Raw genomic sequence first — 27,611 nt, forward strand, 5'->3', positions numbered from 1 at the left:
CGGCTAATTGAGTACCAGTTCACTGGTAATTCCCTGTTTGTCGTTAAAGGCGGCAAAAAAGGGTTGGCGTCAGGAAGGGCATCCGGCCGTAAAACATTGCTTCAAAAAGGGAACCGAAAAACAACAACAACCACGGTTCCCGAAAAAGGCCAACCCCCGCTTTGTGGGGAAAAATGGCCTCTAAAGGTGGTTATTTTTTTTTTTATATCTGGACGACATCCTCGTCGACAGCACGTCCCGCGCCGAGCACCTCCTCCACCTCCGAACACTGTTCGATCGCCTCAGCGAGCACGGCTTAATTGTCAACCCGGCCAAATGCCACTTCGGCACGACGACCGTTGACTTTTTGGGCCACCGCATCACCAAGACCGGGGCCGTGCCGCTGCCGACCAAGGTCGAGGCCATCACCACGTTCCCGCGTCCCCGTTCCATCAAGGCCCTACAAGAGTTCCTCGGCATGGTGAATTTTTATCACCGATTCGTGCCCCGCGCTGCTCAGCTCATGCGGCCCCTTTACGAGGCCCTCCGGGGCAAGCCGGCCAAGCATGACATCGTTTGGTCCGCGGCCATGGACGCGGCCTTCGCGAGCGCAAAACGGGCCCTCGCCGACGCAACGCTGCTGGCTCACCCGGTGCTCAACGCGCCCATCGCCCTCACTACGGACGCCTCCAACTACGCGGTGGGCGCCATCCATGAACAATGGGTGGATGGGGTTTGGCAGCCACTCGCTTTTTTCAGCCGGCAGCTCTGGCCGAACGAGTTAAAATACAGCACGTTCGACCGCGAGCTGCTCGGTCTATTCCTGGCCGTTCGCCATTTCCGACACCTCCTGGAGGGCCGCCCGTTCACGGCTTTCGTCGACCACAAGCCGTTGGTGTACGCAATGGCCAAAGTCACGGAGCCGTGGTCGGCCCGCCAGCAGCACCACCTCTCCGCCGTGTCGGAATTCACCACGGACATCCGGCACGTCGCCGGCAAAGACAATGCTGTGGCCGACTGTCTTTCTCGGGCCAGCGCGAACGCGGTCCACCTCGGCGTGGACTTCGCGCTCATGGCGGCCGACCAGACCACCGACACCTCGGTGCAGGCCCTCCGGGCGGCGGACACGGGCCTCCGCCTGGCCGACATCCCCTTCGCGGGCACCGTCCTGCTCTGCGACGTCTCCCAGGGCCAGCCTCGCCCCATCGTGCCCGTTTCCTGGCAGCGCCTCATCTTCGCCTCCATCCACGGCCTTTCTCACACGGGCCGGAAAGCTTCTCAGAAGCTGGTGTCGGCTCGTTTCGTCTGGCACGGCCTTCGACGGAACGTACGCGACTGGGCCAACGCCTGCACGGCCTGCCAGCGGGCCAAGGTCCACCGCCACACCCAGGCCCAGCTTGCACCTTTCACCGTGCCTGCACGGCGTTTCGACCACGTCCACGTGGACCTGGTGGGTCCCCTGCCCCCATCGCGGGGGTTCACCCACCTGCTCACCATGGTGGACAGGACCACCAGGTGGCCGGAGGCCGTGCCCCTCACCTCCACCACCACCGCCGACGTGGCGCAGGCGTTCATCGCCACCTGGGTCGCGCGCTTCGGCGCACCGGCGGACATCTCGTCCGACCGCGGCCCACAGTTCACGTCCGAACTTTGGGGCGCAGTCGCCCGCTCGTTGGGGGTCACGCTGCACCGCACCACGGCCTACCACCCCCAAGCCAACGGGTTGTGCGAGCGGTTTCACCGCTCCATGAAGGCCGCACTCATGGCCGGCCTTCAGGACGACGGTTGGACCGACCGGCTGCCGTGGGTCCTTTTGGGCCTCCGCACGGCCCCCAAGGAGGACCTCCGGGCGTCCGCCGCCGAGCTCGTCTATGGCCAGCCGCTCCGCGTCCCGGGCGAGTTCGTGCCCGACGCTACCAGTCCCTGGTCCGCCGCACACCAGCGCTCGGACCTCCAGGAGGCCGCCCGCCGATTTGCCAACGTCCCGCCACGGTGGCCCCCAGTCCTACATCCCCCCGGCGCTTCGCACAGCGGAGTACGTCTTTGTGCGTCATGACGCGCACCGGGGGCCACTCCGGCCGCCGTACGACGGGCCCTTCCGGGTCCTGCGACGGGGCGACAAGTCCTTTGTCGTCGACGTTGGCGGCCGGTCGGACCGTATCTCTGTGGACCGCCTCAAACCGGCGCACATGGACGTCAACCGACCACCACGGTTGGCCCTTCCTCCGCGGCGAGGCCGCCCCCCGTCCACAGTTCCCCCCGCTCGACCACCCACCACCACGTCGGACCCCTCCCCACAACCCTCCAGGGGTCGCTTTGGCCGGGTCATCCGGACCCCCCTTAAATTGACCCTGCCGGTGCAGGTCGATTCTGGAGGGGCGTGTGTAGCGGTTACCGCTGGATGCACACAATCGCCTTGCACCGGCCAGAACACGGCCAGACGCGCCTCTCCCGGGCATGCCCGGACTCACTGTTCCCGGGCACGCCCGAACCTCCCGGGCACGCCCGGTCTCGTCTTTCCCGGGCATGCCCGCTCTCGCCTTTCCAGGGCTCGCCCAGAGCGTCCGGGCATGCCCGCTATCGCCTTTCCAGGGCTCGCCCAGAGCGTCCGGGCATGCCCGCTATCGCCTTTCCAGGGCTCGCCCAGAGCGTCCGGGCATGCCCGCTCTCGCCTTTCCAGTGCTCGTCCAGAGCGCCCGGGCACGCCCAGCCTCGACTTGCCAGGCCGCAGCCAAACACGCCCAGGCAGGTCCAGACTCGCCTTTCCAAGGCTCGCCCTTGACACCCGGGCATGCCCGGTCTAGCTTTTGCCGGGCAAACTTCCCGACATAAATGTGTATATATATTGCTGCCCGATAAACGGGCTTTTGTCAGAATACCTGAGCTGTTTTGTTTCAATAAAGCAACTCGGACGAATTCCGTCTTTGGTCGCGTCACTTCTTTCGACTCGCGTTGGAGCGCAGCTCCTTCAAGCCTATACATTTGCAGAATATTTTGTTTTGTCATCCAACCTAAAATGGCATACTGGCGGCCTTTATCTCCGTAGAGCAAAATTACTAACACGATGACATTTTATGTCTTTTCATCCTTGTTTTCATTGCCTGAAATATCACTAACCTGTATGGCAAGAAACCTAGTGGGTGTTCATTTACTAGGCAGCTAGCTAGCACTTGCCAAGCCAGCTGTTCCTTATCAGCGGTTTTGAATGGAGTGCTCGTTTAGTTGCTTAAGCCACTTTGCGAGCTCTCTATAAGAAACGTGGTTATTGAAAACTTGGTAACTCCCATCCTTCTTGTGGTGCGAGCCAAGATCTACTGTAATCTATATACCTCAGAGAAGATTACATAACCCTTCCCGCCGCTCCTGTAGGGAGTTGGAGTACTATTTGTCCTGAAACCAGACCCAGCTGTCCGTCAGATTCGTAATCGATATTGAACCAAACCATGAAGACCCTCGGAGATTAATTGTATGACACCTTCAACAGCAAGAATGAGGGAGTTGAGTGGACAGAGGAGGCGAAATATATATTTATATGCAGTGCATTCAGAAAGTATTCAGACCCCTTCACTTTTTTCACATTTCGGTATGTTGCAGCCTTATGCTGAAATCGTTTAAATTCATTTTTTCCCTCATCAATCTACACTCAATACCCCATAATGACAAAGAGAAAACAGGATTTTATAAAGTTTTGCAAATTTATTAAAAAGAAAAAACTGAAATATCACATTGACATAAGTATTCAGACCCTTTGCTATGACACTTGAAATTTAGCTGAGGTGCCTCCCATTTCTCTTGATCATCTTTTAGATGTTTCGACACCTTGATTGGAGTCCACCTGTGGTAAATTCAATTGATTGGACATGATTTGGAAAGGCACACACCTGTCTATATAAGGTCTCACAGCTGACAATGCATATCAGAGCAAAAACCAAGCCACGAGGTCGAAGGAACTGCAGAGCTCAGAGACAGGATGGTGTCGAGGCATAGATTTAGGGAAGCCTACAAAAAAATTTCTGCTGCATTGATGGTTCCCAAGAGCACAGTGGCTTCCATAATTCTTAAATGGAAGAAGTTTGGAACAACCAGGACTCTTCCTAGAGCTGGCCGCCCGGCCAAACTGAGCAATCGGGGGAGAAGGGCCTTGGTAAGAGAGGTGACCAAGAACCTGATGGTCACTGGCTGAGCTACAGAGATCCTGTATGGAGATGGGAGAAGCTTCCAGAAGGACAACCATCACTGCAACACTCCACTGATCTGGGCTTTATGGCAGAGTGGCCAGACAGAAGCCTCTCCTCAGTGAAAGACACAATAAGTAACAATTTTTTCGATTTTTCCCCTGGTTCATTCGCCAGGTGGTGGGGATTTCGTGTCACAGGGGTGAAAACGGGGGGGGGAAAAAAACCTCAGAATTTGATATTGGGTCCTTCCTGGTGGACCTTTATGCCATCTTTCAACTTTTCTTTTGGAGGGAAGCATGGGGATTTGCGATGGCAAGTCATCGACTTCGCTCTATATTTTCTACTGTATATTTATTTTCTATTGTTTTTTTTTGTTTTTTTTTGTATACTGAATCGAGGCTCGTGAAAGAGCTGACATTTACTTCACAAACAAATCAACCAGACAAACAAAATATATAAAAAGAGGGAGCGGAAGGCAAGATGGGGAGAGAAGGGGAAGCACACAAACACTTGAGAGCACACAACATTTGAGAGCAGGGAGATGTGTGGGAGGGAGAGGGCTTGGAGGGAGGAGGCGTGGGAAGGGGGCGGGGGGGGGGGGGTTGGAGAAGTATAAAACACAAGGACACCAAGGAGTTCCAGGAAGGACAGAAGTTGGTATTTCAAAAAAGTGGAATTGGGGTGAAATTAGTGGGGGTAGAATAGATCAAGGTTTTGGATGGGGGAAGATAAGAGATGGTGGTGAACAGCTGTTTTAAAGACCTGGAGGGTGGAGTGGGATTGAAGAGAGTGAGGGAGTTTGTTCCAGAGGTGGGAGAAAAGAGGAATGAAGGAGTGTAGGTGAGCAGAGAGTCTTGATTTTGGCAGTTTAACCATAAGAGGGTTGCAGGCAGATCTTGTGCGACCTGTAGGAATATTTGCGGGACAGAGCCCAGAGAGAGCTGGGGGGGCAAGGCCAGAGAGGAGTCGGTAAAAGACGGAAAGACCACCAACCTGCCTGCGGTGAGTGAGTGAGAGGCCCTTGGAGTTAGCTTCATCGCGAGAAATTCCAATGATTCTGAATGCTTTGGTTTCAACAGCGTGAAGACGAGCTAGGTGTGAGGCAGACGCACCAGCCCAGAGGGGAGAGCAGTATTCCATTGAGCTGCAGATGAAAACCTTGTATGTGGTGAGGAGCTCAGGTGTGCCAAGGAAGAACTTCGCACGACGGAGGATGCCCAGTCGGCGACTGGCTTTGGAGGCCAGATTTGAAATGTGGTTTTCCCAGGAAAGATCATGGCAGATAGTGAGACCCAAAAGCTTGAGTGACAGAACTTCTTGGAGAGGATTATTCAGAAATCTTATTATTTTCACCGGAGTTTCCGGAAGTTCTTATTATTAGTTCTCTACCGGTTTCACCGGATGGGACTATGTGTTTGCTCTCCGTCTATCTGTCCGTCTTTCCATCCGTCCGTCCCACCTGTAGTTTTTCAGACTTTTTTTCCTATACCCTTAAGCAAATTCAACAGAAACTTGGTACATGTCTTTATTATGATAAGTTACAGAACAAGGTCGAGCATCATGGCGTTTCGTCAATTTATCAGTTATTCCCTTTTTTGACTTAGAAAATATCACATCAGAAGGAGACATGTTGCAAAGCAATTCTTGCTCTTGTTTGTTTTATCATTATTATTATTGTAGTTATTAGTATTATCCATTTATGTGGATAATGGGTTGTATTGCATTTTCATTGGTAGCATTTTGTTGCCCATCCTAAGTTCTCCTGAGGGTTTTCATAGCTAACCACAATTTACGGACTGGCATTACATGTCGACCACACCAGGTGGAACAGGCAGATTACCCCTCCATGAAGGTCATTGGTGAACTAATTCAGTTGAACTTATCATGAACAAAGCAGTAATGGCAAGACAATTTTCCTGAGAGTAGATTTCTTTCTCGATGTTTAAATCCAAATCCTTAATACTGCAGCTTTAAGTTAGATTTGAACTCATAACCTTGGGAATGTCAGCCTCGTGTCATCACCACAATTGGGGTTGCTTCATTGAATATGTGATACAAAGATAGAACTGATAATTAATATGACTCCAATGTGTGTCCAACATTACGTTGTTTATATATTTCTTTCTGAGAGACCCTTTGACGATACTTCTGGCTACCAACCCACTAATGTGGTGGTTGACAGGACTGGCTTGAGACGTGGTCATATTGTAACCCAAAATTACCTCTGCTCTCGCCACCAGTGAGATTTCCATGGTGCGCGTGCGGGCGGTGGTCATGACCCGTGATGACTCGAGTGGGGGCTGGGTGCCTTTGGCTGGTGGAGGGATCAGCATGGTTGGTATCTACAAGAGAGTGGCACAGGATGAGCCAACCAGAACTTTGTTCCGCATCTACGGGGAGCGACTGCGGGACAGTCTGGTAAGAGCTGTGGCTTTTTTATTTGTGTGGTCTTCTTGCAACTAACAAAACCAAGCCTGTATGGCACTTTATCACCGATAGTTGGTTTCATCAGCTCGATGAAATAATCCACTTTTGTGCTTTCTTTCAAGTCATCGTTTTAAATGCGTACAATACAGTACCCTATATGGATTCTGTTTGTGTGACGGTTTTAGGAATTTTTGAGTTGTAGATGCCAGTCTGATTGAACTGAAGTTTACTTTGAACCTTACTTTAAGAATTTAAGAACCTTAATTAAGAATTGAACCTTACTTTATGTAAGGTGGTTGTCAAGAGGAAATTGTGCCAAGCTCCGATAGGGCATCATGAACCTTACTTCTCTTAGATCCTCAAGCTAAGGTTTTGTGTAAGCTTGTTAAAGGTGGCAATGCGATCATGCCTTCTTCGAGGCCAGGGCTTTCATTCTTCGATTCCAGACAACCACTGCTTGCATCGCACAACCTGTGCAAGCTCTTACGTTCTCGGTGTGACTTGTATTTATGGAAGTGCAACACCGTTACTCGGTGTGGGAAAGAAAAGCAAGAAGAGACCGTAAACAAATGTTTAAAAGAGATATCGAAAGGGAAATGAAATTCTACACCCTTCTGTTTTTTATTTTTCTTCTATATTGTTTTTTTATATATTATTTTCGAGGACAATCTAGAGTTAATATTTTGCATCATAATGACTTCAGTATGGTGGCAGTTTTTTTTTAATGCACGTTTCATGTGCCATCATTTGTTTGTTCTTTTGTTGGCTTTGTTGGAAAGTGACTTGTCTCTGCACGGGTGCCTTATGCTGTGTCATGGAGATAAATAAACCATGTGGTGACTAATTCCACAATGCTAATGAGTGGCCAAATCCATGATCTCTTTTATGAATAATATGTCCTTCACTCCAAGGTGTTTCTGTTCTCTTCTGTCCTGAATTTGTATCTCGAAATATTTTTGCCTTGTATCTTGGCAATGTGCCACTTTCCTGAGCTGAATTTAATCCAGATGTCCAGTCTCCATGTTTACTTTTTATTTTGCTGGAAGGGGAGATATTTTTGGCCATTTTAAAGGCTTCTCTGTGACTTTAACAGACCAAGTCACGCATGCTGGTACTCTGGATAAATTCCACGTTTCCATGTGAGCTAGGTGCTTGACTACCCTACTGTTACGGCCTCTGAGTCTGGAACGGCCTTGTGCCTGCAGTTGATTGGCAAACATGAGAGGCTTTCACCAGAAGGAAATAAGATTATTTTGTTAAAAAAATTAAATGTGAGAGGGGAATTTACATTGATTGTGGTTTCTTCAACTGCAATTTTTGTCTGCTAGTTCATGATGCATCAGATGACAGTTTTTATTATTTTGGATTTTTCTTTTGTCCACCACTGACTTGAGCAGCTTAAAATGTTTTTCTCAACTTTACACTTCTTTGAGCGCTTTTGCTAATCATACAAACAACTATTGTCAAATGATAGTGGAGGGGGTGGTACGACTGCTCTGAACTGGTATGACAGGGACAAATGAGTGAGGGTGGTGGAAGTGCAAGGGAGGAGTGTGAGGGAGGAGTGGCGTGAGGATATGACTAACACTGAACACCTTCGCCCATCACCTTCAATGTTCTGCCTATGCTCGCTGTGCCGTTGCGTGCCCTTGACAGTTACGTGGAAAAAGTCATGAGTGTGCTTTGTTCTCGCGTGTTTGCGTGTAAGCAAGCGTGAATTTAGTATTGCAACTCTCTGCCAGCCACACAACATCCTTGTTTCCAGGAATCATCAAATGTTGCTTTGCACATTATTTATACTGTGTCAAAGAGGAAAGCTCACAAGTTCTGCATCTTTTATCTGTGGAGGAGTGGGTTATTTTAAGGTGAGATGAGTCCATGAAATGAGCGAAGAGTTGCCGATACACCCCATGACTGACCTAAATACGGGTTGGGAATTTTGTTCGGGGATTCTTATTTTTCTCTCGTATTGAAAATGCGAAATTTACATGCGATAAATGCAACCTCCATATAAATTGAATGCTTTCGTTACTTTGGGCATGGCTTTTGAGTATAATTTTTAATCTTCAAATTAATACAGCCTGACGAGGAAACCATTTGTATGCTTGATTAATGCATCATTCTACATTGTGATATGTATTGGTTTTATCTGTAGGCAGAGACCTTCTAAAGTCTAAACGGAATGTGAACGGAGGTTATGCTTTCACTCCCCCTGTCTGTCTGTTTGTCTGTGAGCAGGATATCTCAAAAAGTTATGCACAGATTCAGATTAAACTTTGTGGACAGGTTGGGTGTGTGGCAATGACTAATTGATTTGATTTTGGTGAAGATCCGGATCTGGATCCAGATGTGAGAATGGCTTAAATAATCAATGTTCTTCATCATTGAGAGATGGGGCCAAAAACGATATACAGTTTCGCTTGGTATTTCCAAAAGTTGTTGACGGATTATGACAAAATGAAGTGGATGAGTTGGATAGGTGACGAGAACAAGCCGATTCGATTTTTAATAAGGTCTGGATGCAGATCCGGCCTCTCAGTGGGATACAAAATGTAAACTGTTCAGCATGGCTGAGATGAGCGCAACTGCATTTTCTGTTCTAGTTTTAGCAGTTTTAGCCAAAAAACTCCTCTGACTATGGGATTTTTGAAATGACATATGAAAGCTAAACAAGCTCTTTTTCGCATGTGCAGTAGGTGCGTTTTTAGTAGCTCTTTTCTGCTTGCCAGTAACTTTTAACCCGCTATTGCTTGCACAAAATCTGTGATTCAAATCATCTTTCAAACATAATTTTCTGCATTTAGACAAAAAAGTAACTTATTACGTTTGTGGGGGTAGATGATGAAATACCACAGTACAGATAGGATCGTATAGGTATAGCATGGACGAGTAGGAGACATCTTGATGTATAAAGTGGGGAAACCAGAGCTTAAGTTGTTTTCATGTCTTCATATGAGGGGTGAAGCTATGGTAATTGGATAGGGGTTAAGATTATTTTTTTCCCCCAGTATGTGATTGCCTTCGGTGATTTTTCCCTACGTTTTTGCACTTGCAGCAAGGCCGGCCATAAAAACTCACGTTTGTTACAACAACAATAACAACAATCAGGCGGAATGGTTCAGCAAGTAAACCCCGCCCCACCACCGAGTAACGAAAAAGGTCTCACCCCCAGAGTGGTATGGGGGGGGGGGGGGGCGAGGGTTGGGTGTGGGAGAGTAAAGCCGGCAGGCCACGCTCTGAAGTTCAGGATTGGTCGGAGTGACGTCGGAGCGAGAAGGTTCGAGCAGAGAGGAAGAAGCAGAGTCGCTCTCTCGGTCACTTTTGTCTCTGGTTTTTCGGCTGCGGCTGGCTCGTGTGCGCTTGTGAGGAGACTTTTTGGAGCTGTGTGGAACCTTTGCAATGTAGGAGGAGTGGGTGCTATTGGTCGGTGGTGCTCTTCAGGGGAGCTGAGGGCCGCGTTGCGCTTGGCGGTGGAAGCGAGGAAGAGTTGTTTTGACTGCTTGCTGACGCCTGGGCGTTTTCGATGCGCAGCGCCAGCGCCATTGAGTGCTTCCCGTGTAAGTGGCTACACCGGCTGCAGCTACCATCAAGCTCCTAAGCACCATTTTTGACACAGAGCTGAGTGCCGGCTGTTTAAAAGGGAAACATTTTATTTTGATTATCTTTTCACCTGTGTGTTTTTGTGACTGAGTGGAGACGTCTCAAATTAGGATTTAGTTTTACCTCACCTTTAATTTTCACCTCTTCAATTTAATTTCATTAAATTATTGTATTGCATTTTATTTGTTGTGTCATGTGCCTTTGTTTGTGGGTTCGGGAATAAACCCATGTGGCTTCTGTTCAGGTAAGCATCTTGCTGCCTTCCATCCCACGTGCGCACTAAAAATAACCACCAATAATTCGGCCGTTCCCCTCGGAAATTAAAGACCATCCAGCTATTCGTCCAAGGCTGGTGTTCATCGGCTACGGACCTGACACTACTTTAAAATGTTTAAAACCCCAATTATTCTGTTCTTGAATGAAAATCGCACTCACGGAAATAGAGGAAATAGAGGAAATAGAGGAAATACGATAAATATCAATGGACAAGACTGAGAAATGTAGATTTCCTATAATTTCCTACTAATACAAGATAGTGGCCGCAATGGATATTAAAAAAAAAAAATACACACGGACTCTTCAACTTTTCGCAATCGATGCAAAAATCTCGTATATAATTTATTTTGTGGCTCCGGAACCAAACAAACAATACTGTTGTGGTTATGGGAAAAGGACCCACTTATGTGTTGTATCCAACACACCAGAAACACTTGGTTAGATATTTCGTTAGTAAGTGTGATTAGTCAGGTCCCATCCCATTTTAACAGGGGATGGGGAAGTTGTGTTGTGTGAGTTTTGGCTCAGACTCTTTCTCTCGATATGATTTCCTACTTTATATCCTCTTTCAATCCATCCATCCATTCCTCAATCCCAAATCCACACCCTTTCGCTCCCAAAACAATTTCCCGTGCCTGCCGAAAACCCCTCACCCTTTCCCCCTCATAACTTCTCAACCCCGTACTTTCCTGCAAAACCACACACTTAATTTTAGTCCGTTTCCATCCCTTCCATCCTCAAACTCATTCAAATTCCCCCCCCCCACCCTTGCATTGCGCCACATCACAAACCACACCACAATCATCACATTGACACAGTTAACACTGTGATGCCAATGGTGAGTATTGTTGTTCAGCGAGTGTATATGGCAAGTGCACTGTGGCATAACCTACAACATGAAGACGTTATGACATCTTTCAAACATAGGGCTGAGACGAGATGGGCAGCGCTGGGCTGGGCTGAGACGAGACAGGCAGCGCTGGGCTGGGCTGAGACGAGACGGGCAGCGCTGGGCTGAGACGAGACGGGCAGCGCTGGGCTGAGAGGAGACGGGCAGCGCTGGGCTGGGCTGGGCTGAGACGAGACGGGCTGGGCTGAGACGAGACGGGCAGCGCTGGGTTGGGCTGAGACGAGACGGGCAGCGCTGGGCTGGGCTGAGACGAGACGGGCAGCGCTGGGCTGAGACGAGACTAGACGGGCAGTGCTGGGCTGAGACGAGACTAGACGGGCAGCGCTGGGCTGAGACGAGACGAGATGGGCAGCGCTGGGCTGAGACGAGACTAGACGGGCAGTGCTGAGCTGAGACGAGACTAGACGGGCAGCGCTGGGCTGAGACGAGACTAGACTGGCAGCGCTGGGCTGAGACGAGACGAGACGGGCAGCGCTGGGCTGAGACGAGACGAGCTGTGCTTGGATTTGAGACGAGACGAGCTGTGCTTGGATTTGAGATGAGCATGGGGTGGGGTTATTGGTGGCGTTCCACACTGACTTGCACCATCTTTCCTTTTTGTCTCTAAGAACCCTGAATTAGTCAACTTCAACAATTCCAAAGAGCTATCAACAAGTAACCTCCATCCCAGGTGGGATGAGGTACTGATTAACACCTCAAACATTTTCCTCTGAGCTTACGCTGTATATGCTACGCCCATGCCGACCTCGCACCGACACATCACCATATTCCCTTCCTTCCCTTCCCTCTATTTGGGATCAACGCAAGCCTGCCTGTTTGCGTGGGGTGAGCAAGAGGCCACACCCAAGCCTCTAAACTCTGATCTGCTTGCTCTTCCTCTCTACTTTTTCCGGATGATTGTGGCACGCCTGTCTTTCGTCGTAATGTTTTTGTTTTTTTTTGTTTGTTTTTTTGTATACTGAATCGAGGCTCGTGAAAGAGCTAACATTTATTTCACAAACAAATCAACCAGACAGACAAAATATATAAAAAGAGGGAGCGGAAGACAAGATGGGGAGAGAGGGGGAAGCACACAAACATAACATTTGAGAGCAGGGAGATGTGTGGGAGGGAGAGGGCTTGGGGGGAGGAGGCGTGGGAAGGGTGGGGGGGGGGGGTGGGATGGGAGAGGTATAAAACACAAGGACATCGAGGACTTCCCGGACAGAAGTTGGTATTTCAAAAAAGTGGATTTGGGGTGAAATTAGCGGGGGTAGAAAAGATCAAGGTTTTGGATGGGGGAAGATAAGAGATGGTGGTGAACAGCTGTTTTAAAGACCTGGAGGGTGGAGTGGGATTGAAGAGTGTGAGGGAGTTTGTTCCAGAGGCAGGAGAAAAGAGGAATGAAGGAGTGAAGGTGAGCAGAGAGTCTTGATTTTGGCAGTTTAACCATAAGAGGGTTGAGGAGACGAATCTTGGAGGATCTTGTGGAGAATCTTGGAGATCAAGGAGATCAAGGAGATCAATCTTGGAGAATCAAGGAGAATCTTGTGCGACCGGTAGGAATATTTGGGGGACAGAGCCCAGAGAGAGCTGGGGAGGCAAGGCTAGAGAGGAGTCGGTAGAAGACGGAAAGACCACCAACCTGCCTGCGGTGAGTGAGTGAAAGGCCCTTGGAGTTAGCTTCATCGCGGGACATTCCAATGATTCTGAACGCTTTGGTTTCAACAGCGTGAAGACGAGCTAGGTGTGAGGCAGGAGCACCAGCCCAGAGGGGAGAGCAGTATTCCATTGAGCTGCGGATGAAAGCCTTGTATGTGGTGAGGAGCTCAGGTGTGCCAAGGAAGGACTTCGCACGACGGAGGATGCCCAGTCGGCGACTGGCTTTGGAGGCCAGATTTGAAATGTGGTTTGATTTGAAATTTTGATTTGAAATGTTAGTAAGATTGCAGAAGGGGCTTTTTTATGTGCTAGGGAATAAATTTATATTATTATGTCTCTGCTTTCTGTACATACTGTATTTGATTGGTTTGCTGTAAATGTGTACCTAGTTTGTTAAACTGCTTTAAACCTGTTCGGTTGTCTCTTTTCCTTCATTCATTTGGCATAGTGTGTACGTAATAAATATCGTAATAAAAAAATCCTTTTTTACGGCCATTTTCCCTGCTAGAGCGGGACTAGCCTTGCGGGACCCATGACAATCATCATGGTTCCCTTTTTGAGGCAATGTGTTTTTTATTTTTATGGCCGGATGCTCTTCCTGATGCCAACCATTTAGTTGCCTCTTACGACATGCAGGGATACGGTGTACCTATTCTAAACCGGGGCACACACCGGCACATTCATCCCAGCAAGCTGGTACTCAATTTGCCAACCTCGGAAGGATGACAGGCTGAGTCAACCCCCCTGGCGTTAATTCAACGATCGACCGGGATTCGAACTCGGGATCCTTGGATCCCAAGCCAGCACCCTAACCGCTAAGCTAACACCAGGCTGATAAATAAGGTAATAATTGCGTAAATAAAAATAGTGTAATTTTGCTCGGCCGTACGTAATAAGTAGACAGGGTGCGAAGTTGAGAGCGTGGATCCCCAGTTGAGATAGCTCACCAGGTAAAGTAACTCGATGCTGGGCTTGAGGACTCTGCTCGAGCCAGTTGTCCCAACCGGCATCTGTGGTTGCTTAGCAACCTGGCAGGCCACAGAGTTGTCTATGTCTTGCGGCTTCAGGGTTGGTGGTTGAGTGGCGAGTCTGAGCAACACCCTCGCAAACTCCGCAAACGAACCCCGAAACCTGTAACAATATATTTATGACGGCCCTCACAGCTCCCATACTTCCCACCTCTCAACATTAGTAGTAAATATTTTCAACTTTCCCTTTACATTCACAACCCCCATGTATGTCCTTCCCATCGCTCTTCAGAAACACCTAATCCAGATAAACATTCCTTTCACTGGTAGCGATCTATCAAGAGTTTGTGTAGCAAATGCCTATCCACTTGCGTCTTGCACCGGCCCACGGGGTCGGAAGTTTGCAGTACGGACAGCTACCCGTAGGCAAGCTGAGAAAGTTCTCCAAGGCTTTCGCTGTGCAGAGCCACAGCCCTTTCTCTCAGGTATTTTTTTGCATGTTTCTAGGACATAGTGGTATTCAGTCATGTTAAGTATAGTGTCACTTTGACAAAAGGTTTGTAAATACTCCTGCATCCCAAATACAGTGACCATTACTTTACCCATTGATGTTTTCAAACTTCTGTTGTATTTTCTCGTCGATCTTTGAACATTTGCACTAAATTTTGAAACCTTTCTTTTATTTGTATAGTTTCGTCCTACACAGATATTTCTTGATAAACGTCATCTGGCATTTGACCTTTTGCCACAAAAATGCGAATCATTGTTGGCGACTCTTCTAACCTGCTTGACTGCGCATGCACCTGCCGTTTTGAACTGTTGAGTGCATGACATCTGGTGATGATCAATTCCACTAAGGTGCATGAGATTCTTGCATCCTGCTGGAAAAATGTTCGGTTTTTCCATCATTTTAGGAGTTTGTTAACATTTTGAAAATAAAGAAATGTTTTTACTTATTGAACAACCCTTTTATATTGTTTCCACTTTTCTGTCTTTAAGTAATTTATTCAATAATATAAATATTTTATTTAAAAAATTAAGTCACTTGATATTTGAGACAAGTTTATTATATTTTTGAGTTGATATTTTTGATATTTTTGAGTAAGTAAGAAAGTTTATTATATTTTGAAAGGATTCGGCTGTTGGGTATTTATCTTTTAAATTACCCTTCTTTAAAACTTTTTACCATCCGTCATTTATAAAAGTATAACGTAAGAATGATTTAAGAGCAAATTAAGCTATTCCCCAAAACTTTGTTTGATTTTGATTTCGGTGGCTTTAGCAATCCCAGTTTTGGGTAAAACATGTCATTTAAAGAGAAACATGAAGGCTGTATTTAGAAATTTAAATATAAAAGTGGCTCAAATTTTGACCGGGTCTTCATTTCTTTCTAACTAAGTTTGTATGTGACCTTGGCAGGCGATCATCGCCGTGCTTTTCTCTCGGGCTTCTCTAGATTTTACCAAACCTTGTGTTTTTTGTTTTTTTTTAGCATAAATTTGATAATTAGTCGCTGCTGTATGTTATCTGAATTGCGAATATTTTCAGCATGTGCATTAAAGCAGGAAATGATAAAAATTGGTTTATTTGATATTTGATGTATACTTTGATGCATACTCTTTACAGGGCGTTGTTGCTGCCGAAGCAGTTTCTTGGCAAGGTGTTGTACTGGGTGGTTTGCCATTGCCTTCCCAGCGTTGTTTGACCATGCTCTATTCTTTTAAATGCTGAATATCAAGCAAGGAAACAGCATGTGCCATTTTTAAAGTCTTAGGTATGAGTCGGCCAGGGTTTGACCTACCGACCGACCCAGACTCAGAGCAGACACTCGAACCATTACGCCATTGAGTGTGGTAGGTATTGCTTACCAACACTTAGTCTTAAAAGATAAGTTACCTCAAAATTAATTTATCAACATACATTACTATGTGTTTTTACCATAATAACAAAAGTCCAATCCCATTTCAACCATCCTTGTAATTGTGTCATCTATTAATGTAAAGTTGTTGGAAAGGATCCAAAAATTAGCCAAATGGTGTATAAACGTACACACCACAGATGCCTAATGAAATAGTCATTGGGCTTTACCCTTCATCCTCGTGAGTTGTAAAAATTTAATCATGGGAGATGTATGGTCATATCTATCCATGTGTTTTACAGGCATCATAATAGGCAGGGAGTCGGGGAAACCAGTGCTTTTCGGACTCTCTAATGGCCCACTAGACAAATGTCTGAAAACACATTTCAATTTTGATACAATTTAGATTATAACAGCCATTTAATCACTGTCGAATCTGTAAATTTCCTGCCAAACCTGTTTGGGGGAGGTATGGGTGAGAGGGGTGGACTCGCTGAGTCTCCTTTTAATTCACCAAAATTGAGGAAGATATGTCGATAAAATACAGATTCCAGGAAATGCCTTTGCTCCATGCAGTCGTAAGTATATATTCAAATTGGCGCGTGTCCACTGTATATCAAGTGGAGCTCATTATCAGCTTCCTCATTTTATCTTATGCTTTCCCACAAAACTGCAAAGTGATCACAGATGCTAAATTATGAGAAGTTATTTTAATTAACTATTAAAGGTAACGGCCTGGAGTTGAGTTTTCGAAGCATTGCTTCTTCATTCACTATTTTGGATTTTATCACTGAAGAAAAAAAAAAAGTCATTTTAAGGCAAAGTGTTGAAACAAGGTATGGGTTGACTGGTAATTTTGTTGGCAATTGGCATTAATGAAACACACGTGGTCGTTTTAATATTGGAATAACTTCGCATCGTTTCGGCATTTTGAGGAAACAGTGCAGTCTGTAGTGGTCCCAGCATTTGTGGGAATTTGGGCTTCAATCCTTTCTGTGTAAGGTAAGTCGGGTGAAATTTCCAAAGTAAATTCTGATGTTTATGGCTGCCCTCTGGGCCAATATGTTTTGCTGGAAATGTACACCGCCTGGCAATGAAAATTCTTATGTCTTCCTTGCCTCATCCATTGCGTGAGTCGTGAGAGGAGAATTTGCTTTGCTTGTTGAACCTCTCCGAAGGTGGTTTACGTTTAATGAACTTGCTATGTTTTATCTTACTTTCTTATAATGATAACAGCATTGACATTTGCCTGATAGTCTGGTGTGCCCTTGACTATAAAAAGTGTGGCAAGAGAGAGAGTTCCGGGATCATTGAGCCCGTGAATGTAAGATTGCTGAATGGATCGTTGGATTGTTTTCTTTCAAACGCAATCTGTTTGTATGACTGTTTTGTCTGGCGTCGTTGGTTTTATGGTGTTTTTATTTGTACAAGGTAATCCCCCATGGTATGCAGGAGTAGTTGCATTTGGACAAAATGCTTGCCTTTTCTTGGCCCAGTTTGTTTGCAAAAAGAAAGAAAAACAGCCTCATAATTATCTGTAGTATCTATTCCAGACTTATTGTCAAGAAATTAGCTCCGTAGTAAGGTTTCAGCATTCGCATAAAAAATATTTAATGTGGGCCAGGTGGCAGGTAGCAAAATTGCATAGCTGCTGATCACGTGACCACTGTTGCTACGAGAATTACCGCCGACGAGCGCCCTCATGTACCGAGTCATGCCCTCGGATACCGGATACCAAGTCACGCCAGACTGCTTTTGCTGCTGTGTTCACGCAGATTTAGTCAATCCTACTAATCAGTGGTTCCAGATGGATTGACCAAGCCTCAGAACTTTTGACGTGCAAACTTGCATTCACACAGACTCTCAATTTCTCAATGTCGGATTTATTGCAGACTCACCCTCTGTATGAATAGCCCTTTTAAGAACTTTGCTGTTTCCCCCTTTCCTGTTATCTGTCTTAACAGTGGCCGTGGCATGCACAGCAGACGTGGTTTTGCAATTGTGTGTGTGTGTGTGTGTGTGTGTGTGTGTGTGTGTGTGTGTGTGTGTGTGTGTGTGTGTGTGTGTGTGTGTGTGTGTGTGTGTGTGTCCGTTCGTGTGTCCGTTCGTGTGTCCAATTGTCCAGGCCATAATTAAAAAAAATTTCACATTTGCGTTTTGTCATCAAATTTTCACCAAAGCTTTATTATGATAATATGGAGAAGGCAAATTAACAATTTTGTCAAAAGGTTAAAGGTCAGCGTCAAATAAAATCATCAATTTTCTTTCAATTGACCTAAAATGTAAATTTACCATTTGAGGTTTGTCATCAAATTTTCAACAGAGCTTTATTATGAGAATATGTAGAAGGCAAATTAATAGTGTGGTCAAAAGGTCAAAGGTCAGTGTTACATGAAATATTCAATTTTCATCCGATTGACATTAAATTTTAAGAATTTGCATATTGGGTCACTGAATTAGTTCACCAATCAAAAGCTACCAGCCGATTGTTTTTTTTAGATCAAAAGGTCAATGTTGCATAAAATCAGCAATTTTCGCCTGATTGACCTGAAGTTTTAATAATTTTCATATCAGGTCACAGAATTGGTTCACTAATCAAAAGGCAGGAGTGGATTGTTTTCTGGGTTGTTTTTTTTTAGATCAAAAGGTCAAAGGTCAAGGTTGCATAAAATCGGCAATTTTCGTTCAATTGACCTGAAATGTAATTTGCATATTGGGTCACTGAATTGGTTCATCAATCAAAAGCTAGAAGCTGATTTTTATTTTTAGATTTATAGTTCAAAGGTTGCATACAATCATCAATTTTAATTTTGGTTTTTTTTTTGTTTTTTTTTACTATTTTTGTTATTTTGAGCACATGGAAGAAGAAGAAGAAGACGTCTGAATGCAAACGGACACTGATGGTCTTTGCATTTTCAGATGCTTTCTAGTTGTATATTGGATTGTAGGTGAAACTATACAGGATAAGGTCAGATTCTGGATTTAATGTGTACTGCTGTCTTTTTTTAAGTTACGAAAAGTGATATTATATGGCAACTTTGTGGTTATAACATAACATTACGTGACTGCCAATGATGAAACTGTTATTCATCTTCAAAATCAGTTCAACCTTTATATGAACCCACCTACCCGTTCATCTCATCATCATTTGTAAGTTTCACAATGATAAGCATACACTAGATAACTTGCTATGTACAACTATTTATATCCAAGACAGCATGCATACATGAGCCGACTTTATAAAGACTGACTGCCAATGAACCCTAGGGCAGAGCTGCTCTGCGCTCCACTCTCTATACCATTACCCATTGGCCAAAGGTACAGGCAAATCATGCCCAAACGTTTTATATTTTACTTTTTAATTTGTGACATGCTACATATGGCACATGACCTGTTGTGGGAGGAAATGCACCTGCCATGGACATTGTGAAATGCACGTGACATTGCATTTGACACAAGCACATGTTTAATGTAGCGAATTGGCTAAGGGTTGTACACTGTATTCCCCCCTTTTAACATGTGAGTAGCACATGTACCTGTGTGGTCTATCGAGGCCTGGAGGGAAGAGAGCTATTGCACAGCCCCATGAATGCAGTTCCACAAGCAGGAGAAAAGAGGAGCAAAGGAGTGGACGTGAGCAGTAAATATTCTGCGATTTTTATCAAGGAACAGGTTACTGGAAGAATGTGTACACACTAGAGGAAATGGGAAGGGTCAGAGGGAGCAACACCAGAATAGAGGCGGTTAAAAAAGCAGGCCCCCAACCTGATGTGATGGGAGTACAGCAGACCTTGTGCTTTACAACGTTTTTGTGGTTGATGCCAATAATGTCAAGAGCTTTGGGTTCCATAGTATGAGAGAGAGGCGTGGGTGAGGGTTGACGGCATCTGCCTTTAGGGTAGAACAATATTCCATTGAGAAACGGATAAAGGCCTTGTAGGCCGTGAGACATTGAAGGAAGGGCTTCATGCAACTGAGGGTCCCCAGTATATGGCTGAATTTGAGGCCAAAGGGTGATATCAACAGGACGTAGACTGGGGTATGCTAACCGCCGTGGGAAGCAAGGAGAGACGTTAAATTTTTACTTCGATGAAGGATCAACTTTCCAAACATCAGCTTCTCCTTGCTTCCCATGGCGGTTAGCATACCTCGATCTACGTCCTGTTGATTTCGTCCATTGTTCTACCTGTCCATTGATGCAGATCGAGAGCCTTCACCAGCAAGACGAGTTCTTCATTCTACATGGAATTTGAGCCCAGCTTGGATAGGTGGTCTGTCCATGAGGGGTAGTGACTGATGGCGATATTCAGAAGCTCAAGAGACTGAACCACTTCCAATGATTGATTGTGGACATTTACAAATGGGTTTGTGAGTAGCACAGGTGTGTTATGCTGTCTTCCACATTCTGACTTGGGACAGCAACCTAACTCCAACTACAGTCTTGATACATGCACTTTAACTAAGACTGTACTGAAACTATGGGTTAGTTATATCAAATTTTATTTAATTATAGACATCAAAATCTACAATACGACTGGGTTATATACATAATCACTTAGCTGTGGCACAGTGACGAAGGGTAGAGCTGTACATGTTAGATGCCTTCTTTGGTTCTCATAAAGGTACCAAGTCCGAAATGTGCATCCAGTGCCTGATAGTCTTCTTCCTATCTGCCAATGTTCCAACAAACCCTGTCCAGGATGACGACCAGGAAGTGAGTTGGTAGTTGTGATGTTTCAGTGCATAACGGCAGGAGTTCACAGCTCATGTTAGACCAGGCATACCACTCAGGTGAAACTCGTGCACAGGAGCATCTTTATTCGCATAGTCCTGGCCGGCTTTACACAGAGAAATTACAGTGGCGCTCTATTCGCCCCCTTCAAACCAGGCACGCCACTTAGGTGAAACCCCAAATTCACTCAGGCATGTGAGCCGCGCTTGAAGTCCTGGCTGGCTGAAGAATGCAGCAATGCCGTTTCTTCATCACCTTGTAAGAGAATGCTGACATGGTCTCCCGGAGTTGTTTGCACACCTATGCAAATCACAATATGGCATGGTCTTCAAAACGCGTTCCCTCGTGTTGTTTTCCAGTGGACTCCTTGTGCCATTGTTGCTTCTATGCTCTTACCCTTCCTTCATGGCTTCTCCGTGTCTCTCTTCTCTCTTGCTGCTCGGCCCTCATTCTCTCAAATACTTATCATGAGCGAACCTTTGAGAGAGTCCCCAAACCTTCTGGTCTTTTCTGTCTAAGTGGCAAATATACTTCGATCAATTAGTAATCGCTTCCACATGTTACTGCTGTCCTATAAATGTTACAATGAACATTTGAACAGTCAACCCTTCTTTGTTGGGTTTCACATTTAATTAAGCAACACCATATGACATCAATGTTGTTGTTGTTCTGTATGCAGCCTGTTGCTGCTGGTTGCATCATTTTTCTGGAAGCGCGTTTGTGCCGCTGATGCATTGCCCCAATTACCAGTGAGCTTGTACTCAATTTGCCGACCTCGGAAGGATGACAGGCTGAGTCAACTCGCCTGGTGTTAATTCAACGATTGACCGTGATTCAAACTCAGGATTCTCGGATCCCAAGCCTGCACCCTAACCGTTAAGCCAACACCAGGCTATAACATCAATGTATTAAAAGGAAACAAAAACTTGGTATTTCTAAACATATGCAAAACACCATCATGACTTCATTCCAGGCAAGAGAATACACTTTTACGATAGCATGTTAACTTCTCCGTTCGTTCATTTGCAGCACAAGGCTGCGGGGTAACGTCATTGGCTGAGGGGGCAGCTGTGCCGCTGATGCAGTGCCCTCTATAGGTTAGAGTAGGAATTTGTAATTTGCTCATGATGCCGGTGATATCTTGCCTACTCTTTCCGAAACACACCGTGGCATCTTTGCGCCATCAACTAATTCAGCAGACAGAACACTCGTTTAATGTCCATCCTGGCGTCCCTCCTAGCGACGGCACACACATTGATGAATCACCTTGCCTGTGAAACACCAGGATGACAGATTATAGTTGAGTCAGGATTCAAACCCAGGCTAGACGGCTTAGAGGCGAGTGGCTGGACCTCTAGGCCATCCTGCCAGCATGTCAACTGATTTACAACATTATCCTCTCTAATGATCGCGTTCCTGAGTTTGGAAGACAGTCCTTCTGGAGTGACTGAGTGAGAGTATGACATTTGCCCTGAATGAATTACATAATCCATGTATTGGACCAGCACTTGAGCCTTTCCAGGTCAGCAGAGAGAATGCTGCAGCTACACTACATGGCCAAAAGTATGTGGACACCCGAACATCGAACATCTCATTCCAAACTCATGGGCATTAATATGGAGTTAGTTTTAACCCTTTGATGCTATAACAGCCTCCACTCTTCTGGGAAGGCTTTCCACTCGATGTTGGAACATTGCTGCGGGGATTTGCTTCCATTCAGCCACAAGAGCATTGGTGAGGTCGGGCACTGATGTTGGGCGCTTAGGCCTGGCTCGCAGTCGGCGTTCCAATTCATCCCAAAGGTGTTCGATGAGGTTGCGGTCAGAGCTTTGTGCGGGCCAGTCAAGTTCTTCCACACCGATCTTGACAAACCATTTCTGTATGGACCTCGCTTTCTTCACGGGACCATTGTCATGCTGAAACAGGAAAGAGCCTTCCCCAAACTGTTGCCACAAAGTTGGAAGCACACAATCGTCTAGAATGTCATTGTATGCTGTAGCGTTAAGATTTCCCTTCACTGGAAATAAGGGGCGCAGCCCCAACCATGAAAAACAGCCCCAGACCATAATTCATACTCCACCAAACTTTACAGTTGGCACTATGCATTCAGGCAGATAGCATTCTCCTGGCATCCGCCAAACCCAGATTTATCCGTCGGACTGCCAGATGGTGAAGTGTGATTCATCACTCCAGAAAACGTGTTTCCACTGCTCCAGAGTCCAATGGCAGCGAGCTTTACACCACTCCAGCCGACACCTGTCATTGTGCATGGTGATCTTAGGCTTGTGTGTGGCTGCTCGGCCATGGAAACCCATTTCATGAAGATCCCGACAAACAGTTGTTGTGCTGACATTGCTTCTAGAGACAGTTTGGAACTCGGTAGTGAGTGTTGCAACTGAGGACAGACTATTTTTATGCGCTACACATTTCAACACTCGGCGGTCCCGTTCTGTGAGCTTGTGTGGCCTACCACTTCGTGGCTGAGCTGTTGTTGCTTTTAGACATTTCCACTTCACAATAACAGCACTTACAGTTGACCAGGGCAGCTCCAGCAGGGCAGAAATTTGACGAACTGACTTGTTGGAAAGGTGGCATCCTTTGACGGTGGCAAGTTGAAAGTCACCGAACTCTTCAGTATGGCCCATTCTACTGCCATTTTTGTCTATGGAGATTGCATGGCTGTGTGCTTTATTATATATGCCCGTCAGCAATAGGTGTGGCTGAAACAGGCGACTCCACTAATTAGAAGGGGTGTCCGCATACTTTTGGTCATGTGGTGTATCCTGTTGTTTGGTACAGCATACAGTGGAGTCATTAACAAAGAGCAAAAGGAGGGTTTTCCAGAGCATCAAGAGGTCATTTAAGTTCATAAAGAACAATAGTTGACCCAAGATGCGGTCTTGGGGAACTCGAACAACTGCGAGAGGACATAACAGAATTCAATTGAGGGTTACATGCTGACTGTGTTAGTACAGCGAGCCTGCAAGCCAGGGATGAATGTGACCTTCGTAGTGCAGCGGCATAGCAAAAATTTAAGAAGAATTGTGCATTTTGTGATGGAAGCACCAAATTTGGCACAATGATAGAATGTTATATTTAGAACATTTTCAGATATGGAACCACTTTGAAATTCACCCAAGGTCGCCGCCATATTGGATTTAAAAATGGCGGCTTTAAAAATCTGTAACCCTTAGGGGGGGTGGCGGAAACAAATCCTACAGGCACAATTATTGCCCCATTCACCCTATATCTTTTCTAACATCAGTAGACACATTACAGCGGCGATTCTGAGCTCAAGGGAACATCTAGGGGTCTGGGGAGTGAAAAATTTGAAAATTTCGGCCAAAAATACCCCTAAAAGAGGTCATTTGGTGTCAAATTTCAGGGGGGGTCGTGTATTGTCCTGTAGATAAAACATGCTGGTCCGTTGATTAACCCCTAATTAAACGACTTTTTTGTTTGTTTGCTCCATCCAGGTTTCAATCATGTCGAAGCAGTTCAAGTTAGTTCATGTTACCAAGCATGTAACTTCAACGCCAAAGACGCCACTGGACTGGGAACTCTGTGTTCTGTGTCAAGTTGATATAGGAGAGTCCCTACAGTGTCCTGCTGTCACGAAAAGAACTGATGCAGGTGCTGGATACAAGACACTTGAAGACAATCTATCAGCATTCAATAAACTAGGCAAGCTGCCACAAGACGTGGACTTGCAACGACTGGATGAAGGCCAAGGGATAGCTGCCACTCTAGCTGCCCACCAAGCCAAGTGGCACAAGTCATGCAGGGTGAAATATAACACTACCAAGCTACAGCGGGTACAGAAGAGAAGTCATTCAGAGGGAAGCCCTATCCCCAGTACAATCACAGATAAGTACAAGCTTACTAGGTCTCAGGCAGCTTGTGTTGATAGCATATGCGCCAATTTGTGCTTCTTCTGCCAGCAAGAGCTTGGTTTGGAGTTTCATCAAGCAGCGACATTGGAACTAGATAAACACGTTCGCAAGGCTGCAGAGTTTCTTCAGGATACCACTTTGTTAGCCCAACTGAGTGCTGGGGACATGGTCGCAAGAGAGGCCAAGTACCATAAGAAATGTTTGACATCGCTATACAACCGCGTGAGGGCAGCAAAAAAGCTTGCCGAGCAAAACCAGAGCACGGTAGATGTCATTTCAGCAATAGTCCTTGCTGAACTGGTAACGTACATAGAGGAAACTGCTAAAGAAGAAGACACTGCTCCTGTATTCAAAATGGCAGACCTCACCAAGCTCTACACAATGAGAATGGAACAGTTCGGAGTTGTGCTGGAAACACGAGTCCATACAACCAGACTCAAGGAGCGTATCCTGGCACACTTCCCTGATCTGCAGGAGCACAGGCAGGGAAGAGATGTCCTGCTGGTGTTTCAGGAAGACATTGGCAGTGCATTAGCCAAGGCATGTCAACATGATATTGACAGTGATGTTGTGCACCTGGCACGAGCTGCAGGGATTATAAGGAAGGATATGTTCCAGTCATCTCAGCCTTTCAATGGGTCCTTCTCAAACAAATGTCAAGAAGAGTCTGTGCCACAACTGCTGCTGACAATGGTCTCCATGATTTTAGAGGGCGCAGGCATCAAAGATCAGGCATGTCAGTCATCGGCATCGGCGTCTGTGACAATAGCTCAACTTCTCAAATACAACAGTGTGAAGCATGAGAGGAGAGGTGCAGGCACAGACGTACGACACAGCATTAGTCAAGAGACTCCTTTGCCAATATATCTTGGCTTGATGCTTCATGCCCATACGAGAAAGAGGGAACTGGTTGACACATTATCTGGACTAGGGATCAGCATTGCCTATGATAGAGTGCTACGGATCTCTGCAGAGCTGGGGAACGGGGTCTGTCAGCGCTTTCGGGCGGAGAAGGTGGTCTGTCCCCCAAAGCTCCGCGGTGGAGTGTTCACCACATCAGCTGTGGATAATATAGACCACAATCCCAGTTCCACGACAGCACACGACTCCTTCCACGGAACTGGTATTTCATTGATACAACATCCAGACTATGACAATCAAGGCACAGACCGAGGTATTGTCATCATCGGGGGTGTCTCAAATGTCAAGACTGTGGAGGACCTTCCACGGTATTACACAGATGTACAACCAGTTAGTTCACTTGCCAAAAGCCACCCTGTACCAGCTGGAACCCAGGCGTCGCTGCAGAGGAATCCTGCACAAGCTGAACTGGATAAAGAGAAGAGGTGGCTCCAGACTGTGAAGGATGCATGTGACAGTGGTGACACACAGAATCCAGGAAACATTTCTTGGGCTGCACATCACGCAGAGAACCAATCGGCCAAGGATACTAGTATCACAGTCACACCCACTGCCTTGCTTCCCCTCTTCCATGACCAAGCCCACTCAGTGCCAATGATCCGCCATGCCATGGATGTCGTGAAAGCAGTGATCAATGAGCTAAACCCTGGACAGATACCCGTCGTCACACTGGACCAACCACTTTATGCGATCGCCAAGCAGGTGCAATGGAACTGGCCAGACACACATGGTGAAGATCTCTTTGTGGTCATGCTGGGTGGTCTACACACAGAGATGGCAGCTTTGAAGACAGCAGGAGACTGGCTGCAAGACAGCGGTTGGACACAGGCATTGGTTCAGGCGGAGATAGCAACAGCTGGCACAGCAGACTCCTTCTTGCGTGCAGCTCACGTCAGCCGTACAAGACGCGCCCACCAAGTAACTGTTGCTGCCCTACACATACTGCAGCATCGTGCATATGACATATACAACGAAAGAGCAACTGCAAGAGATGAGGAACCATTGGAGTTCGAGGCATGGTGTGACCAGAGAGCAGCGGCATGTCCACAGTTTCAGTACTGGGCCACTGTACTTAACCTGGAGCTCTGTATACTCCTCTACATACGTTCACTGAGAGAGTCCAACTTCACGCTGTACATGGACACCCTACCAGAGCTAGCTGCATGGTTCGCTGCATTGGGCCATATCCACTATGCTCGCTGGTTACCAGTCCACATCAGGGACATGGTTGGCATTGCAGAGAAACACCCAGATGTTGCTGCCAAGTTCCATGCGGGGCACTTCACATCCAAGAAGACTAGGCATAAACTGTTTAGCCAGGTGAAGGAATGTTTTATCTGATGTTATTTCCAATGCATGTTGTTTTGAAGCTCACTTATTGCTTTTTGTTCTCTTGAGTCATTTTATTTTGGGGTCACCAATGTAGGACGATGTGTATCCAAGATGTGCATCCAAGAAGACTAGAAGACTTCACATCCAAGAAGACTAGGAAATCCAATATGGCGTCAGTAAATCAACTTCTAAGTAGAACCATTCAATTCCTTGACCTCAAGTTTGTACATCCAGACACTAAAATCAAGGCTGTAGCTGGTATAGAACCAGAAATATTTGTAATTAAAGATTTTTAAGCCGCCATTTTGAAATCCAATATGGCGGCCACATTGGGGTGAATTCCAAAGTGGTTCCATATCTGAAAATGTTCTCCATATAATATTCTATCATTCTGCCAAATTTGGTGCTTCCATCACAAAATGCACAATTGGTTTGCTATGCCGCTGCACTATCGATGTCACAGTCAGAAAGCTTGGCAAGCGGAGTTGAGTATCAGCATGTGTCAAATGCCATAGTTATGTCCAGAGAGAAACCCCTGGCCTCATATTTAAGATTCAGGGCCTCCATCCATTTTATTAGTCCCCTACCGGTGTACACCGGTGGGGACTATAGGTTTGCACGCCGTCCCTCCGTCCGTCAGTCTGTCAGTCCGTCAGTCCGTCACGCAAAGAACAGTTTTCCGGACTTTTTTTCTAAACGCTTAATGCTAATGACTTCAAACTTGGCACATGGTTTCCTCATGATAAGTTATAGGTCAAGTTCGAACTTCACGACGTTTCGATCATTTTTGACAAAGTTATGGCACTTTGAACTTTGGGAATTCTGATAATTCTGATGATCCTTAACTCAGTGCCATTTTAAGTTTTAATTTCCTTTAAAAAAGATTTTCTCTGCAA

At 46.2% G+C, this 27,611-nt stretch overlaps 1 protein-coding gene across 4 annotated transcripts in view; it reads left to right on the forward strand.

Moving 5' to 3' along the window:
- The window catches only part of LOC137435633 (sprouty-related, EVH1 domain-containing protein 2), a 137,646-nt gene that overhangs the window by 54,282 nt on the left and 55,753 nt on the right, over positions 1-27,611 (forward strand). For 3 of the 4 annotated variants that reach the window (XM_078785649.1, XM_078785644.1, XM_078785654.1), the window contains exon 2: positions 6,398-6,575. The exons of the other annotated variant lie outside the window; for it this stretch is intronic. In XM_078785649.1, the coding sequence (XP_078641775.1) occupies positions 6,398-6,575 (178 nt within the window). The remainder of the gene's footprint in view (positions 1-6,397; positions 6,576-27,611) is intronic. 4 annotated transcript variants of the gene reach the window in all.

Source organism: Myxine glutinosa, chromosome 1, assembly GCF_964187855.1.
Source record: "Myxine glutinosa chromosome 1, kmMyxGlut1.1, whole genome shotgun sequence".
Classification (NCBI taxonomy): Eukaryota; Metazoa; Chordata; class Myxini; order Myxiniformes; family Myxinidae; genus Myxine; species Myxine glutinosa.